This window comes from Mastomys coucha, unplaced genomic scaffold (assembly GCF_008632895.1).
Source record: "Mastomys coucha isolate ucsf_1 unplaced genomic scaffold, UCSF_Mcou_1 pScaffold2, whole genome shotgun sequence".
NCBI classification, from domain to species: Eukaryota; Metazoa; Chordata; class Mammalia; order Rodentia; family Muridae; genus Mastomys; species Mastomys coucha.
In genome coordinates, this window is record NW_022196902.1 from 1,260,278 (window position 1) to 1,279,930 (window position 19,653).

Below are 19,653 nucleotides of genomic sequence, written 5' to 3' on the forward strand. Positions count from 1 at the left end.
GAAACTGGAAACTAAAAGTCATGTGGGATGGTGACATTTTAAGTAATGACGGCCACTGCTTGGTTCTGCAGATGCCCCCCCCCATGACAGACCCCCCTAAGGACTTCTGCTGGGAGCGGGGCAGCCCCTTGAGGTGAGGGGACAAGCTAGGTACTGTGCTGGGTGTGTGCCAGTCCTTGGGAAGACCTGTCACTGCGTCCAACTAATCTACTAGGAGCTCAAAGCTTAGAAACTTCAAATCCACTGTTCCTGATCACGAGGCTCGCAGAGCTGAAGTTCAGGTATAGATAGATTCTGCTGGGCTCAGGAGCTCATGCCAACAACACAGGCAAACCCCAGGCAAACCCAGCATCGCTGAGGTCAGCAAATGGAAGGCACTTGAAGGAGAGGAGCCTCCAGAGGCCTCTCCTCCCAGCAAGATGAACTTGTACAAGGGAAAAGCCCAGAGTGGTGAGCTGTCCTGGATGAATCAGAGAGGAGTGAGCCTTCCCTCAAACTCCTGGACAGCCAGCACCTTGCCCTTGTGCCCTTGGCCATCACATAGATGGCAATTAACAAACCTATTAAGGCAAAAGAACATATAGCTCATATGCTAATACATGGCTTTTGGTCCAACACACTTATCTCCTAAACCTAACCTAGGCTCATTACAGTAGGAGGGCCGAATTATGATAGCTCAGGTGGTCCTGGTTCTCTATGGTACTGTGCCCAGCTCCCAGGACAGGGAGCCTGCAGAGAGGTCAGCCCATCTGAAACAGGCAGGACAACTGATTAACTTGTTCAAGGGCATGCCGCACGTGACTTCCTCACTTCCTCACACGGAGGCAGACCCAGGCCTGGAGCATGCAGGCCTGTGCCTCATGGGAACACTGGTGGCCCATTCCACCCCACATCCCTGTGACAAACAGGATGTAGAGACAGGATGATGCATTAGTCTCAGCTCCAGAGGACACGGCTTGACCTGGATTTCCTAGCTATCTCAGCTCCGGATTTGTTCTTTTTAGTGAATCTGTTCTACTTGCAAGGATGACTAACCCCTCCACACATGAACTCCCACGTCTAGGAAGGTGCTCTAGTGCTGGACCCTGATCTTGTTGGAGAAAGGTCTACGTGACACCAGACAACGGACCCTGTCCTTAGGGAACATTCATAGGCAGGTGAAGCCCCAACCATCTCCTAGAGCCACGCCTACAACCATGCCTGTAGAGAAATACTATACTGCAAGAAGGAATGATTTCTTCCATGTTTCTAAAAGAGTTAGATGCAAAGTTACCAAGAACCAGACACAAGGGTCCATTCTTAATGTCGCCCTATCAATATAATAAATTCTCTTTCAAAAGTACATTTTCTTTCTGTTTTTGACACACTTACAAATATAATATATTAAAATATATCTACATATATATACATAATGTATGTATTTACACATCTACAAATATATGAATGATTGCTTAGGGTTTTGACAACCATAAGACTGTCACAGTGGATGGGCATGGATCTTCTTCTGAGGTGTTAGAAATGGTGTAAGATTGATGATTATGCCAATGACAACAATCAACTGTTGAACACACGAGGTACTATTTTCCCCTTCTGTGGATACGCTGTACGGTATGTGTACTATATCTTAATCAAGCTGATGAAGACAAGAACACATTTGTGCACATAGAGACCCACACACAGACAGTCACAATAACATTCTTTCCAGAAACCAAAGGTGAAAACAATACAAATGCCTATCAGTCAGGATGGATAAAGAGAACGCCATATGGGCATGTGTACCGGCATAAAGTACAGCACGAGTTGTAAAACTGCTGGAAAACAGTAGGGTAAGTGACAGGAAGCCAGCTATGGACTACTGCAGTGATGTCTGAGAAACTCTGAACGTACTAGAAACAGCTGAACAGCAGCCTTACTTGCTGTGTGCAGTGCCAGCCATCGAACCCAGGGCCACACAGGAGTGTTCTACCTTCCCTAACTTGGTCCTTTTAATGGAAGGACTGCATGGCATGTGGATTACAGCTCAATAAAGGCATTACCAAAGATGGCATAAAAAGCACTTCCTCAACCAAATAAGGTTCTTTAGAAAGTTAAGAGAATTGAACAAGCATGGTGTTTTACCACTTTATGTGGGGTTTCGGCTTGACGATGAAGAAAACGAGAGGAGGCCTGAAGAGTGCGGGGTGGAATCAGGCGGAGACAGTCCTTAGAAACAGATGGGAGGATGGTGAAAGCCGGGGTTCTCCCCACTAAGTCGTTTTTAAGATGACCTTTCAGTGTTAGCAATTGCAGGCAGAAAGCATATCGATAAGCTACTTTCAGTTTGGAGAGACACTGATACATGCTAGGTAACACACATCAAGAGGGGTCTTCTACACAGTAACTTCATGCCTGGGGACAATCCATTGTCACATCCTATTTCAAAGAACCCAAGTCATGCAATGAGCTTGAGGCACGTATCAAATGGGCTCTCATCCTGAGCCCCAAGTAGATCCAGGGGAGAAAGCCTCAGAACTCCTGCCAGACTGACTCATGCCAGGTTCAAGTACATAATCGCCAGAGTCATGGGCAAGGGCATGAACTTGAGCCATATTAGACACATAATAGCAATAGATAAGATTACAGAGTCCTTACTGTGTGTCAGATAGCTTACGAAGTGTGGTAATTACTATAATTACACCCCATTTAGTCAAGGAACTGGCCTCAGGATTACAGAGCTGGTGCCTGAACCCAAGAGTCTGGGACCAGGCATCTCATCCCGACCCAATGGCCAAAGGGACACCAAGGGTGGACCGGCTTGTTTGTGTCCAGCTCTGGTACCTTAGGCAAGCAAACTAGTCTCAAAAAACGGCATCTCCTTCAAAGAGCTCATGAACCATGGAGTGACAAGAGGCGATAAAATGACTAGTATAGAAATAACTGGCTGGTCTCAAGGATGAATCCAGAAAGACCTTGCGGGGAAGGCAAGCTCAAAGTTGAACTGCGGAGGATGGATGATGGTAACGACGAAAGATTTATCATGTGTTTCAACATGTCATTCCTGGCTAGTGGTACTGTGTGTGCAGGTTATGGAACCTCTGAGACAGAAAGCATGGGGAGGGACAGACTTTCGAGGTTTCAATCTGGCCCCCACCCCCCTTCCCAGCTGGAACACTCTGTCTGGTTCCTGTTCAGCTACCAGGATGTGTCTGGCTGCCTCATATTCTTGCTGCCAGGGCTAGAAGCTGACGCTGCCACTGCGTTTTCCATACTGTGATGGCCTAAATCCCCTGAATCCAATGCCAAAATAAACTCCTCTTCCTGTCAGCTCTTTGGTCACAGTAATGCAAATGCATCTCACACGGGGGAACATCCCCCAGAGACAGAGAGCAAGTTCAGAGGCTAAGCACACCACATGACAGGTCCAGCCTGAGGAACCTGCCTGGGGAGCAGGTGGCAGGGCCTGAGGTGACCTAGTGGGTGGAGAACTGGGCGCAAAAAGAAGGAGGGAAGCTAAGTCAGAAGTGGGGCAGAGGGTCAGGGGAGAGTCAGGCATTGAACAAGAACTCAATCGGGGGCAACTTCCCTGAAGACAGGAAGACTGAGAAGAAGTAGAAAGCTTCCTGAGCGTGGGGGAGGGGTGTGAAGGGAAAAGGGCGTTAGCTAGGTGGGTGATAGGAAGTAGGCCCATTAGGAAAAGTCCTCAGCTGCCAGACAAGGCAGGAAAGCAGTGCTGAGCTAACAGGGCGCTCATCGATCACCAAGTGTATGCCATCCACTGCTGGAGCACAGGACCTGCTCTACTTCCTTCGGCTTCCTTTATTTATCTGCCTTTTCTATCACCCTATATATTTGGACTTTTCCTGGCCATAAAACAGTTCAAGTGTAGTCACTGGAATGGAAAAGGGTGAAACTAAATCAGCGAATGTTCAACTCTGGTGAAAGACGTAGTAAGAAACAAGTTATAAAAATCGCCCGCCCGCCCGACGGTGAACCTTTGCGATTTATTTTAGACTTTCTTGCCTTGGTGGAGGGCCAGCTTAGATCTCAGTGAGGGTGAACCTGGCATCTGTTTCCAGGAGCAGCAGAAGGTAGGTTTTAACTGCTTTTTATCTAATGCAAATGAAGCGTCTGGCTCCACCTTCCTTGCCTTTCTCATCGTGACCAAACACCTGGCAAGGAGGGAAGAAAAGATTTGGCTCAGGTTGGGTTCAAGGGATCCGGTTCCTGATGGGAAAGGCGGTAAAGCAGGAACTTGAGCTGGCCAGACGTGTATCCTCTGCCAGAAGGAGGGAGGGATGAATGCTGGTACCCAACTGGGTATTCCAACTAGGATCCCAGTGCCACTCACAATTTAAAGTGTGTCTTCCCTCCTGTTAATCCTTTCCAAAACACCCTTACTGAAGCTCCACCCTCAAGGTGTGTTTCCATGGTGATCTACAGCCAGTCAAGTTGACAACTGATGATTTACCATCACAGCCCCTAACCCCGAACCTCTAGATTTGCAGAAGTTAAATAATTGTAAACAGTTTGGAATCAGAATGTCATGGGCACACACTCAGCCACTTTAACTGGGATCAAATCTGGGTTCTTATACTGAGTGGCTGTGTGGCTTTGAGTAATGTAATGGCCTCTCTGTGCTTCACTTTCTGTGTGTCTGTAAATATAAGGGACAGTAATGGACAGCGCGGGAAGGGGAGTGTAAGAACTGAATGTGTATGGAATGCCCGGAACCACCCTCAGAGATAGGAAACCCGAAAGTGCATACTGTTACTGTTCTCTCTTCCGATCTGCAGTCCATATGAAGGAACCCTATGAAACCACTTCTGCACAGAGAAAAGAAATGAGCCAATGACCGCAAAGACTGCTGGCTTCATTGCCCCCTGGTCATATGGAACAGAGGATCCTGGCATTACCTGAAACTGGGGCATCTGGCTCATTTTCAGATCAGTGTTATACGTGTGTATAGAACACAAATGAAGTATTGGTTCTTGTGGAAGCTACTAATTTCCCACCACAGGACAACTCTATCACTCTTAAGAATAATACTTTGTTCACCGCAAAAAATGTGTTCAGCTATCAAAATGTTCTTGCGATCCAGCAATGGAATAACCCAATTCATTTTGTTTATTTACGTTTTAAGGGGGGTGGGTGGAGATGTTTGTTTTGGCTCCTGGTTTCGGAGGGTCTCAGTCTACTCCCGCAGAGTGGTAGAATTCAGAGATTCGTGTCAGCTGAAGCACATCGTGGGGGTCCTCCCAGGGGGTTCTCAGGTCACTGCACACTCAGTCTACCTGCTGCCAAAGCGCGTGCCTCAAATCTCCCAATGCTTTGTTTTAAGCTATGAAACATAGGATTTTTCCCCCTGTAATCCTCTCTCCCTTCCGACATGAGCTATCTGTTCAGGCATTGCCACATCTCAACACCCAGAAGACTGCCTGCCCTCCACGCCAAGCCAGTGCTCAGAAAACAGCTGCTGAATAAAGAGACAAGGAGTAGAGACAGACGTGGCGTGAGGGGAGGCTTCTGGGTAAACTTGGTGAAAGGCGTGCCTTTGCCATCCCCCTCCCCCCTTACTCCTTTCTGTAGTGGCGGCTTTGAGGTCAAGATGACACTCTCCCTCCATTCCCATTAAAAAAAGAAGAAAGAAACAGAACAAAACAAAACAAGAAGCACAGCTTGGGTTCCTGAAAGACTTAAGTCATAGGGCCAGTCCTAACTACATGATTAGGAACAACAACCACATCAGAAAAAAAAATGGATCTACTGAAACTGGTATTGTGTCAGTATGTGTCAGGCTTCCTGATAGTCATAGCCTAATTCCTCATAGATGGAAAGTGGGGTCCCAGCCAAGAGAAATGAAAGGAAAGAGAAAGGCTTTGCTTTTCAGCAATCTTTGAGAATAACTGCTAACAAGAAATTAGCTCAGATTCACCCATTAAGGAGGCAGACATCCATCTACGATCAGGGCCATGAAGTGTATACTATAGCTCATCAATAGGCAATTTGGACAGTTGTAAAAAATTAAGGGCTCAAATGGAAGCTTCCTTGTTCCCTTAATCTCTTTCTCAGTAAAAAGCAAACTGCAGGAGAAAAGGGGCATGTAGCTGGCCACGCAGCTCAGGGACGGATCTGCTGTAGCACAAGCCACTCAAAGTCTTATATCTAATGCCCGGTGGCACAAGCAAAGCAAATAACATCCTGCTGAAAACCAGGGGGAAGGAGGGTGTTTGGCAAGGAGGTGATGGGGTGGGAGAATCCCATTTCTCTTCCCACTAACCTACCTCCCTGTATGTCTTTCTTTCTCTTCGATTCTTTGTTGGGCAAGCCAAGCAGCCTAGAGCCCAGAAGCTTACAGCCAAAGCAGGCAGGACCATCCAGGAAAGCAATGTCAGCCCTCTCTTTCCAGTCCTCTCCTTGGCAGACTCACCACAACTACCTCCCTTGATCCAAGCTTACTCCCCGAAACTCAAGACATCAAACCCTGTTAAGTGAAAAGCAACCCTGGAAAGAGTACTGGTTTGGGTTGGTTAGTTTGTTTGTTTGTTTTCTTTGTTTAAGAAACAGAACTTGTGCCAAGTGGTGGTGCACGCCTTTAATCCTAGCACTTGGGAGGCAGAGGCAGGCGGATTTCTGAGTTCAAGGCCAGCCTGGTCTACAGAGTGAGTTCCAGGACAGCCAGGGCTATACAGAGAAACCCTGTCTTGAAAAACCATAGCTTTTACCTTGGGCAGCAGGGTGGCTGCTCTGGTCCCCAAGACACTGGGGGACAATGGATGCAGAAGGAGGCTCTAGGCTTGAAGTTGCCTGTAGCCCCTAAGCCGATTCTTTTGTTTACTAAGATCTCTTATGTCTAGAATAAAAAGCAGAAGAAAAATTTCTACCCATAAAGCAACACTCTGAGTCAGAGAAGTGTTTTAGTTGGCAGATACTCAAGGGACACTAACCAGACACAACCAACTGGTTCGCCCGCCGGGCCATCTTCCACAGTCTAAATGAGCAATTAACTGTCAAGATGCCAGCCAGTGTCCAGGGGGGAGGAATCGGGGAATTTTCCAGTTAAACATACCTGCACTTTAAAGCCCAATGAGTAACGTTTCAAAGTAAACCGTGCATTAAATCTGTCCTAACTATATCTGACTTAGAAATTTCAGAGTGATAGCTCATCTTTTAAGACAAGACAAAACCTGAAACCTCTTAAAAGTATTTTAACCTCAAAATAATTATCAACTAATAAGTGTTTTCTACTTTACAGCCATTGTGTTAAAAATTGACTCAGGAAGAATTGCTGAATCTAAGAACCTGGTAAAAGTTTGATGAGGGGTGAGATGGCTGGAGTCTCAGATATTTTCCTCATATAGTGTTTCAAAGAGGAAAAAAGAAAAAGAGCATTAAGAAACCCGACAGCTACCATGGGAAGCAAATCATCAAAATTCATCATCACCCATTATGGGATTAATGGTGTCATGAGTCTCCTGATGTAATGGACTGTGTAGAAAAGAAACAAGAAAGACCTAACATAAGACAACTAGTCCACTCTGTAAAAACAAAAAACAAAAAACAAAAAAGCAACAACAACAAAAAAAAAAAACAAAAAACCAACAACAACAACAAAAAAAAAAACGGCAAGAGACATTGACTTTCAGACAATCTCATGACTAATTTTTTAAACATTAAAATTAAAAAAATAAGCCAAAAGCCTCTACACAGGACAGCACTGGGACAATGAGAGAAAGTTGTAAAGTCAGAACTCCCTGTAAGTGTTTTTCTTGGCAAATCCCACGTGGTTCCATCACAAGAGCATCTTTCTTTATCCTTAAGAAATGCCAATGGACTCAGGGGTTTCAGGTTGTGATGTGTGCCACTTGCTTTCCAATTGCTCAGCAACTGTGTGTGTGTGTGTGTGAGAGAGAGAGAGAGAGAGAGAGAGAGAGAGAGAGAGAGAGAGAGAAAGAGAGAGCAAAGAGCATACACATGTCAGTAAAGGCTGATGTGTGTCACTTGCTTTCCAATTGCTCAGCCACTGTGTGTGTGAGTGTGTGTGTGTGAGTGAGTGTGTGTATGTGAGTGTGTGTGAGTGAGTGTGTGTGAGTGTGTGTGTATGAGTGTGCATGTGTGTGAGTATGTGTGTGGGTGTATGTGTATGTGAGTGTGTGTGTGAGTGTGTGTGTGTGAGTGTGTGTGTGTAAGTGTGTGTGTGAGAGAGAGAGACAGAGAGAGAGAGAGAGAGAGAGAGAAAAGAAAGAGCATACACATGTCAGTAAAGGCTGATTCTGAAGCAAAGCTTTTTTTTTTAACTTAAAAAGGAATGCTATAATTTTCAAGAAACATTACTAGAGAAATGAATAAGATATTTTTAAAAAGTTAAAAATGGCCGGGCAGTGGTGGCACAGGCCTTTAGTCCCAGCACTTGGAAGGCAGAGGCAGGTGGATTTCTGAGTTCGAGGCCAGCCTGGTCTACAGAGTGAGTTCCAAGACAGCCAGGGCTACACAGAGAAACCTGTCTCCAAAAACCAAAATTCAAGATGTTAGAAACACTTAAACCTGAACCAATTAAAGACCAAGAGCAAAATGGCTGCACCATACAGACGGGGTGACAGGGTCAGTGAAGATGCTGAAAACAGTGTCTGTGGAGCAGATTTGCTGTTAACCTCAGGAGTCCATCTGTCTCTTCCTTGGCCACAAGAGACACATCATATTTTGAAGGAAAGAATACTAATAGGAAAAAACATGACTCCTCACCACTGAGGGGAAGGAATGCCCAGCTTAACCGAGGCTAACCCATCCTGGATGAGACACTTCCTCCTAGGAAGGAGGAGCATCCCGTCCTCTTTCCTGAAGGACTCGGTGAACCCTCTGCCTACCTCATCCCCAACTGACACAGTAGGCCAAGGGAACCCACAGCCCCTGTTCCCAACCCTTCCCCAGAATCTCAAGACCTCCAAGTTCAAAGTCAATGTGCACGTACGCCCTTGGCCCACTTCAGCCTGGATGTGAGTAGGATCCTGGCAAGATACAAGTCGACTGGAACAGAGGATGCTTACGTAATGTGTGCTGACGGCCTCTAACCTCTGCTTCTTGTTAGCTCTTTGGTTTCAATGGTATGATTCTTTGTCTTGCCCCGCCCCCCCGCCCGCCCCCAAGCCTACTCAACCCCTTAGGTTCAGAGCTGCAGCCTCCTCTGGTAAAGTGGCCTTCACTCCTAGACGCTGGCCCTGCCAGCAGCACACACGTGGCCGGATTAGGCAGAGGGGGCTGTAAAGCACACACACGCTTGCCCAGCATGTGCTTCTCATTCCTAAAATACTTCATTCCTAAACCACTGCCCTGCCTCCCTTGGCACGAACCCGGACAAGTGGCTCTGGGCCAGAGGAAGTGTCTGCTTAGAGATGCGGACTTTCTTTAAATTTCTTTACTTCGGTACAATCACACATAGAACATTCTAGCATGATGACACCAGAATAAAACAGAAAAGGGAAAGCCTATATATAAAGAAGGTTTGGTTTGGTTTTGTTTTTAAGTTGTCCAAAAGAAACGCTGAAACTATAAAACACAGCATTATCTTGGATGGGAGCAGAAATTATAGAGTCTAAGTTAGGACAAGAAAACAAAAATATTCCTTGAAGAGAACAGGCTCACGAGCCTGAGCTAGCTTCTTGCACGTACATCACAGGTTTGTTCTGGGATGGCATACCTAAACGAAGTGTAGTGAGGCCTTTCAAAACCTGCTTTATTTAGAATTTATTTTGTTTTTGTTTTTTTTAAAACTTGGTTCCTTCCTGCTTCTCATCCTTTATTAAAAGCTAACATCAAAGATGCAACCCTATCTCCATTGACTTACCTGCCCTTTCCTTTAGGCCCAGGCATTTATTCAGGACCCGCTTGCAACTAGTTATGCAAAATTAATAACCCTCTTGAAAAGCCTCAGGCATCCCCAGATGGACTGCAAAGGCCACCGTGGTAGATGTGCCACACAGAACATGTTAAAGAATATCACATCCAACTCCAGTCCCGGAAACTCAGGCTGGGTTGGGCAGGGGGAGAGTGACTTACTTTCTTTCCACTTCTGGTGTTGACACGGCGCTGCAGAAGCCTAGGGACTCCTAGAAGAGAGAGAAGGTTCTCGTGTCAGCATGGGAGAGTGGAGTCTGATTCCTACAGAATATCACTTAAGAGAAAAGGCAGAAGCAAAACTGGAGGATGAACGTGGCTGTGCTTACTTCGATCTGGGACCGCAGCTGAAGTGACGTGGGGCTGGCATCGGGTTTCTCCTAAAACAGAACAGATGCAGTTTTAATGAGACTCCCAAACGTGGCACACACAGAAAGATAAATAGTTGTGTAAGAAGATATGGGAGGATTTAGGAAACACTCCACGGTATAAAGGGAGGAGACGGCTGAGATAAATGAATATTTCTGGAAAACCTGAAGTGCTTTTCAAATGGAAGTTCAGGCTTCTTAGAACTGAACTGTTGACCAAACTCCACTGCTATCATCTGCTTGCAATTTTACTACACACAAACACCATCAACTGAAGGGCCCTGACAGTTACTGGTGAAATGGGAATCCGGACACAATGGACCACCAATGGGCACTGAATTTACTGCAGCTGTTGAAGTTGAGTTGGTTTTTCAATAACAGTAGAGTTCGGGCTTAATTATTTTGTTTATTTGTCTATATTTCTTGGGAGTGAAGGGGTGGGACAGGACAATACACTGGTGTCCTGGCATGCACATGGAGGTCAGAGGTCATCTTGGAAGAGTCAATTCATGCCTTCCACCACGCGGGCTCTGGAGATCAAAGTCAGGTTGCCAAGTCTGGTAGCAAGTGCCTTTACCTGCTGGAACAGCCATCCTGACAGCAGAGGAGATTTTTGAAATTCTAAATCTATTCAAAGCATTCGAGTAACATAAGGCTTGTTGTAAGTGTGTGTTAGAAAGCTGGAAGACTAACTGGATATTGCTTCAGCATTTTTTTTAAAAAAATATGAATAATATAATAGAAATGAACTGGCCTGCTTGAAAATTTATAAAAGCTCTTGACTTACAGGTTATGAATGATATAAAAATGCATGATGCTATGAATTTATTGAGAAACATTAAATCACAAGGACAGAGAAATCAATTCTAGAGATAAAAGCCATGTCCTATAACACCCTGGTTTTATAGGAAAGGATGCGTTTCCCTTGAAAATGTAAAACAACTGGGAGAGAGACCGAGCAGCCTGTGTTGCAAACAGTGGGCTGGGATGAGCTCTGGTGGTTTACGTGTGAAAGTTGTATTAAGGAAACATGTGGATATAATTCTAGGGAAACAAGCCTTCCGCACAGAACAGAGCCTCACATGGTTGGTGGTTTGGTTTGGTTTGGTTTTGAAGAAACTAGCTGTAAACAACACCAGTGTAAACAAAGGCTCTCATCCAAGGCAAGTCTCCAAAGGCGTGGCTCAGAGCACACCCTTACAAAACGAAACAAACAAAACACATGGACTCTTCACCTGGGCCACACCTAGGCCACCACTAACTGAAAGTCGGACACCTCTGCCTTCACTGTGCACCTGTCTGTCCCTTTACTGCAGCTGAAGGCGTAAAGCTAGGTCCTGATCCTGTCATCACCTTGGATTCCTCTAGGTTAGATAATTCCTAGATAATTATCCATAATGGCGGCAGAGACTAGTCTACCACTCCACACCCTGGAGTAGGACTGTTCATCTTAGAGAGACCAGATCTATCCTCTTGCATGCACGGGACCAAGACATCTTCAGACCACTCTCAAAGAGCCAAAACAACGGTCAAGCAGACCACCACATCTTGACTGAGACTGCCCACCTATGCAGACCTCTGATCTTCCAAAAGCACATGACAGTACCCTGAAGACACACTTGGAGTCACTGGATCTTTTATCTGTTCTACCCAATGTGGTGACGTTGATTAAGTTTTCTCTCTCTGCTTTTAAAGATTACTCTTTGATTGACATATCAAGGTGAGCAGTTGAGCCTATTGAGACTGCTGGGCCAGGCTCTTGCCCTGTAAGAAGGTGTGTGTGTGTGTGTGTGTGTGTGTGTGTGTGTGTGTGTGTGTGTGTGTCTGTGTGTGTGTGTCTGTGTGTGTGTGTCTGTGTGTGTGTCTATGTCTATGTGTGTGTGTATGTATGTATGTGTGTCTGTGTCTATGTGTGTGTATGTATGTATGTGTGTCTGTGTCTGTGTCTGTGTGTGTGTCTATGTGTGTGTGTGCATGCTGTTAGAAAACATTTTGAACCTTCGATTTGTAAGAAACCTGAGCTCTTAGCAAGCCTCAGGCCTCAGGCCTCTGAAGCTTCAGAGAGGCCAGTTAGGCAGGACCTGGCATTTTGAAACTATCTCTTCGAGGTCACTTAGAAGATGGGATAGGCTAGTGGACAGCCCTCCCTTCTCCCATCTTTATCTGTCCCTCCTCCTAACATGGCCACTTTGAATAAATGTCCTGTGTGCTCATTGCCATTCCCCACCTTTGAAATTAGCATACTGGGGATAGATGGCTGGGCCTCACATATCAGAGTTGGCAGAATTCAAGTTATCAGGTTATGACTACCCAAGTCTCTGGTTATCATGTTCCGGATCAACCTGTTGTAAGATGATGGGTGCACGAAGCAGAAGCTAGAGTTTAAACTATCTACTGATTCTGATTTCTTCAATAATCTGACTGCAGCAGCTTTAACCACAATTCTATCCTGCAGGACTACAATCTGACTTTAGGAGCTATTTGGTCCGCCTCAACTGACATCTAGGAAGCAGACAGGTCATGGACAGTGATGCGTCTTCATGGGCCTCCATTCTAAGTTCACTAGGAGTCGTGATTAACACGATCATAAAAGACCAGCAGAGGAACTATGCTGAAGGAGAAAAGCAGCAGAGAAAGGGGACAATTCAGAGCAAAGCCACAGATGTGAGCATGTGGTAGGAACCAAGCCTAGAGACAGGCCACCCCCATCAGCACAATTTCTCACGGGGTGAAGGGGTGGGTTCTGGGAAGCCATTGCTCAATGCTGCATGTGGTGGGTGACGACATACTGCATACATTGAAAGCAGAAGGAGGGTGGGTTGCACGCTTTGTAGGCTGGTTTTTGGTTTTGCCACAAGAAAAATAATGACTGTGCCAGAATGGGTAGATCTGAGGAGACGACTGTGCACAAACAGCCGAGTGAGGAAAACACATCTTAAGGAACTGCCTGCTCTCAGACCTCAGCCTTGCTTATAAAGTACCACAGAACTTCACTTCCCCAAGGCTCAGCCGGTGTGTGTGTGTGTGTGTGTGTGTGTGTGTGTGTGTGTGTTACTGTGATGGGAGGAGTATGAGTTTGTGGAGGTCAAAGAATAACTTTGGGGAACAGTTCTCTCCTTGTACTGTATGTTCCAGGGATTGTATTCTGGGTGGGCGTCAGGCTCTGACTGGAACCACTTTACCCTCTGAGCCATCCTGCCAGCCCATCCTCCTGGTTTTTCTTCTTGCCATTTGTCTAGAGTATTTCTATTTCTGTAGCAAACTTGACACATATTTTTTTTAACAAGGCAGTGTTTCTAACATGTCAGAGCTACGTTCAAAATCCACCTGATCCTGTGTGGCTCCCTGGTGCCACCACCATGCCTGCTGCTAACAGCCCAACCTGGAAGGCAGAGACTTAAGCACTGGAAACAATACATAGAGAATGCTGAAGCTTTAGATGCATTTCTGTAAGAAGCAAAAAAAAAAAAAATATATATATATATATATATATATATATATATATATATATTATTTGCAAATACACCCAGCTCAAGACAAAACCTTGAGTTGCTTTACAAAAAAAAAAAAAAAATCAATGGCTATGCACACGTGTGCCCCACCTGCTTGTCCAGGTAGACCCATGTGTAGTCCAGTTACAGTACCAGCATGTAGGTAAAATGCAACACTGAGGCATTAAATGAATATTTTTTTCTAATGTGTTCTAACCTGCTATGCTATACACCAGACTCCAAACCTACCTGAGGGCAGAAATAAGGTCCTGGAAAAATAGCTTTCATGACCCACCCCTCTCTCCAGCCATTTCCAAATTCTTGTGGAAATTAACATTTCTCTGTCCCTTCTGGCTGCCAGAATCCCATGCCAAATGAACTTTACAGCTGGAAAGGAAGGAGGGCCAAACCACTGTGCTGTTCCAAAGACAGAAAGGAAGGACACCGAGCACCCACCACCAGCTCAGCTCAGGGCCAACTTCTCCTCCTCCACAGGGACCACAAAGGAGGTGGAAAAAGCCAGGATCATGAGGGAAAAGCGAAATGCCTTATGCTCTCGCTGGTATGCTATTTGAATGCATAGTCGATATTGGCAAATTTTGAAAGGTGCTTTAGGGCCAGTGAGATGACTCAGTCGGCAAAAGCCCTCGTTGCCAATTCCAGTAACCTAAGTTCAATCCCTGGGATCCATACGGTAAATGGAGAGAAACAACTTCCTGAAGTTGTCTTCCGATCCTTCCCTGAGCACTTTCTGTGCATGCTCACATATGCAGAAACATAAAACATGCAACAGCATTTCATATAAAGAAGCTTCACATGAGAAGTTTTAAACACAATTACCCCTGATTTTCAATGCTTAGTAGGTCTAGAAGACAACCCAGTGGCAACATCTGGCCTTCACCCTACACATGTGGGTAACACACACACACTCAGACACACACACACACACACACACACGCACTCATACTTTCACACCTAACACACCTCACACACTCTCTCACACCCACACACTCACTCATACATACTTATACTCTCTCTCTCACACACACACACACACACACACACACACACTCTCTCTCTCTCTCTCTCTCACACACACACACACACTCTCTCTCTCTCTCTCACACACACACACACACACACACTCTCTCTCTCTCTCTCTCTCACACACACACACACACACTCTCTCTCTCTCTCTCACAAAGGTGAAAGAGAATAACTGAAGAAAACACCCAACATTGACCTGTAGCCGCTACATGCCCAAACATGCAATGAACACCTGCATGTACGTGTGTGCACACACGCACCTCTAGAAAAAAAAAATAACAACACCCATAACTAGCTATTATACTAGTTGAGAAAAAAAAATCAAATTAAAAAAAAAGTCTCAGGAGGTTGAGACAAATGTCAAAGTTTAGCCCGTGGCAAACTTTTTGTAACACATGCTTGCAAAATCGGATTTATAATGGAAACACAGGCAGGGAAGGCACCAATGTAATATACATAAATGATATGTTTCTGTTCTTGTGTGGTGATTTTCTTCCCTCCTGAGCATTAATCTTTGAATGATTTACACTATAAATTATTGAACTTAGTTCAAAAGCAAATGAAATTTAAAATACCCATTTATTGAATGGCAAAAGTGCCATGTTGAAATTACTGTGATTTATCTGTTTCTTTAACGATTCCTGTAGCAAACTTATTTCATTGCTCAAAATTATTACCTGGATGCATAGTTTACTCTGGTCTAAACATAAATCCACTCGCGCTGCGCAGCAGCGGCCATTTGTCAAGATCTTGTTCGTTACTTCACAGCCGCGAGGCCAACTTTCGAGCTCTACAACTCTAAACTGCTCCACTCTGTGCTGTACTAATTGTTAGAGTGGGAAGGGAAGAGGAGACACACCATATAGCCAGGATAAAGTCCACTCACCAGGCCCAAATGCCCGCTTATATTATACATGGTTGCAGCAGCTCAAACAGAAGACAATCCACAATTCAATGGATTGCTAATGGATGCTTAATCCTCATCTATGTGACTGGATTTGGAATGACATAGAAGACACAGCATCTTGAATGGGTTGGGGTATGATGCTCAATAAAGCAGGTAGGAGAAGAGCCATCTGGGGACCTCACACTATAGTCAGTAACACAGTATAACCAAGGATCCCCTGCCATGCTTCCAGCCATGGTGGACTATATCACCTCTTAATGTGATGCACATACAACCATTCATCCCCCCTTAACTTGCTTTTTTGTTGGTGTTGTAGCTTGACTTTGAATACTTGGTCCCCAGCTGATGCTGCAGCTTGGGAGGGTCATGGAACATTATGGAGACAGAGTTTCACTAGAGGAAGTATGTCACTGGGACCAGGCTTTGAGGTTTCATAGCCTGGCTCCCTCCTCCTGTTTGCTCTCTGCTTCCGACTGCTGATGTGTGATGGGATGATGGCCTTATGGCCCTGCTTGCAGGCCTCACGGCCTTGAGATACTCTTGCCTTCTCTGGGCATGTCAACCAAAACAAACCCTTCCTCCCTTAAGTTACATTGGCAGGGGTATTGATCAGAGAAAGAGAGAGAGAGACAGAGAGACACAGAGAGAGACAGAGACAGAGAGAGAGGGAGAGACAAAGAGAGACAGAGACAGACAGAGACAGAGACAGAGAGAGGCAGAGACAGAGAGAGGCAGAGACAGAGGCAGAGAGACAGAGACTATAACTAAGACAGTCAAGTAGTTAGTTGATGATAGTAATGGAAAAGTAGCTATTATAACAAATGTTTACTGAGCATTAATAACTGTGGATACTTACTGTACCAATACTGAAGCCCCTGAAGCCAGGACCTTGCTTGCTCACCAGTGACAGAAACTCTAGTCTGAAAAGCCACCTTTCTCCATTACCTAGAGGAACTCTTTCTCTGTCTCTCTCTCTGTGTCTCTATCCCCCACCCCCACCCCTACCTCACCCCCCTCCCCTCGCCAGGCCCCCTCTCTCTGGGCCTGGTGGTGTAGCTCAGTGCCAGAATCCATGTTTAGCACATGTGAGGCCCAGGGTTCTTGTCCCAGTACTGTGGAAACACAAAACAAAAAGGACACATTTTCCTCAGCTAACAAACAGACTGAATGGTCAATGTATAGACAGACTACCTGCACTAGGGAGATGGCTGCACTGCAGATGCACACTGTGAATCTCTAAATCACAGGTGTGAATGTGTAAATCCATCCCTGGGAGGGGAAGGTAGGGAGATCCCTACCTGGGGCTTGATGGTTAGCTGGTCTAGGACAGACTCTGTCTCAAAACCTATAAAAGCCATTGAAAAAGAATCCAGACATTGACCTCTGCCCATACACAGGCATACATGTCAACAAACACGTGTGCCCCTACACACACACACATACACACACACACACACACACACACACACACACACACACACACACAGGGCGGGGGTCAGGGGGAGCAGGACAGGGTAAGGAGGAGAGAGATAGGGAGAGAGGGAGGGAGGGAAGGAGGGAGGGAGACAGAGAGGGAGACAGATAAGAGAGGGAGAGAGAGAGGGAGAGAGGGAGGAAAAAGAGTGCTGATAAATTAATAAGAAACATTATTTCAGGTAGGAAATAAGCTCATGATTTTAGGAAATAAGTCACAGAAATAAAGACATGAAAGTATGCACATCTAAGAAATATTCAGTATTGGCTGATCAAATAAATATGTCAATCAGAAGCACACTGTCATATCTGAGTTAAAAAGGCAAGTGAGAACCTTCAATGTAATTTGTATCCCCTTTTTAAGGTCCTTCCAACTTTTCCCCTACAGTATGTATATTCTACTTTATAACCATAAAGCAAGATAAATCTTTTCTATTTAAATTATATGGTATTCTTTTTAGAATTCTCATGTAACCTCTGGTTCAAGATTACATGCACTCAAGTATACTCTATTAAAATCTCATATCGTTAACCAGGACCTAACAGATTCAGGACACAGAACTATGGTAAGGGTTTTGTTTTGTCTTTTGTTTGTTTGTAATCCATTGGTTGTACAATAACTAATTTCTTCTCTACAGTTCTTTGTGAAAAGTTTGTCATTTAAAGATGCAAGCTTGGTGGCATCTCAGCCTTTGGGAGATAGAAACAGGAGGGTCACAAGTTCAAGGTCATCCTCAGCTTCATGGTTAATTAGAGGCCAGCCTGGGCTACATTAACCCTGTCTTAAATCTATTCCTCAAAACAGAACACACATCTCATATTGTATTATTTTTATTACATTGTGCCTGTATTTCCCTCCCAGACAGAGATTTTTTTTCCTCAGGCAAAGTAAACACATAACCCGCCAGAAGAGTCCAAACAGAGAATATTTTCAGACATGATAGTCAAGGGCAGAACACACATGGTCCTTCCCTAGGTCCATAGCACGGCAGATGAAAGCAGGAAGCCTGGGTTCACTGAGTGACAACCTGGGAAAACAGGATGAAGAGCCTGGCCATGTCCCTAACTACCACAAGTCTATTTAAAAGGGAAGACGACACAGGTAGGGTTACAACTAGAAAGCCAAGATGTGAAAGTGTTTGCCCACAATATGAACAGATCTGGTGTTTTGGCTTTATTGCTAAGATTTTGATCTGTTTTTATTGTGGGTGTATGTATGTGCACACATGTACGTATATGTGAGTTTCCACATGGGCCAGCAGAGGACATTCGATCCTCTGGAACTGGAGACACAGGTAGTTATGAGCCAGCTGACATAGATGCTGGTCACCAAGCTCTGGTCTTCTACAACAGTAGAAAGTACTCTTAATGGCTGACCCACCTCTCCAGGCCCTCGATATATACAATATGACAAAGAGAATCCTGGGAGAGTACTAAACCTTTACCACAAGAATAAAGCTAGGCTGCGGAAAACATAAACTTGAGATGTTAAACATTACACAGAGTCCACCCGAAGGCTCTTCTTTGATTTTGCTAAATTTTCCTCACCACACAGGTGCCCTTAACTCCTCATGAAAACACCCATTGTATTAAAGAGAGAGCCTGACCTGGGGAAATGGAGTGGATTCTTTAGGTCCTTTCCATAAATTCTTCACAGAGCAATGTGTAAACCTGCTGAACACCTCAACAAAAGTCCTCTGAGAACTGCAAACGGGAAAGAACTTCAGTGCTAAGCAAAGACTGGAGGCAGTTTCTGAAGGTCACGATTCAGGCTTCAAGGTTACAGTGTCTTTCTGACAGAACCTTAAGAAAATTAAAAGCTTCACCTCCTCCATCACCGCCCCCCCCACCCCCGGCCTCTGGGACTGGGTCAGGTCCTCCCATGTTAGGGGATAATCACATTCTCCTGCCAAACAAGGCTTCCAGAGTCATGTTGAGTTAGGCACTGCTCTCTCAAGTGCTAACAAAGTATTTGTGTAGATTAAGGTTCTAATAAAACTTTGTTGGGGCTGGCAAGATGGCTCAGCGGATAAGAGCACTGACTGCCCTTCTGAAGGTCCTGAGTTCAAATCCCAGCAACCACATGGTGGCTCACCACCACCCATAATGAGATCGGACGCCCTCTCCTGGTGAGTCTGAAGACAACTACAGTGAATTACGCCTGAGCGGGGCTGGCAGAAGGTCCTGAGTTCAATTCCCAGCAGCCACACAGATAATAACTCATGGCCATCTGTACAGCTACAGTGTACTCATACACATAAAATAAAATAAATCTTTAAAAAAAAACTTTGTTGGATGAATAAGTGAATAAAAAGTATTAAAACATAAGGGGGCATGAGACATTGTGGTACAAAGAACCAGTGTGCTACATGTAGTAGTCATTAATAAAAATGTATAAATCAATTCAAATTTTATTAATGACGTATTCACACTGTAGATTTGATTTGTAAAGCATAAAAAAAAAAAGACACAACACTGAAGCTGTAAAGCAAAACAACAG

General features: G+C 45.0%; 1 protein-coding gene across 5 annotated transcripts in view; it reads right to left on the reverse strand.

The window, feature by feature from the left end:
* The window catches only part of Sash1 (SAM and SH3 domain containing 1), a 314,087-nt gene that overhangs the window by 82,978 nt on the left and 211,456 nt on the right, over positions 1 to 19,653 (reverse strand). For all 5 annotated transcript variants that reach the window (XM_031380357.1, XM_031380358.1, XM_031380356.1 and 2 more), the window contains 2 exons: positions 10,197 to 10,247; positions 10,030 to 10,079 (listed from right to left, as the gene is read on the reverse strand). In XM_031380357.1, coding sequence (XP_031236217.1) covers positions 10,030 to 10,079; positions 10,197 to 10,247 — 101 coding nt within the window. The remainder of the gene's footprint in view (positions 1 to 10,029; positions 10,080 to 10,196; positions 10,248 to 19,653) is intronic.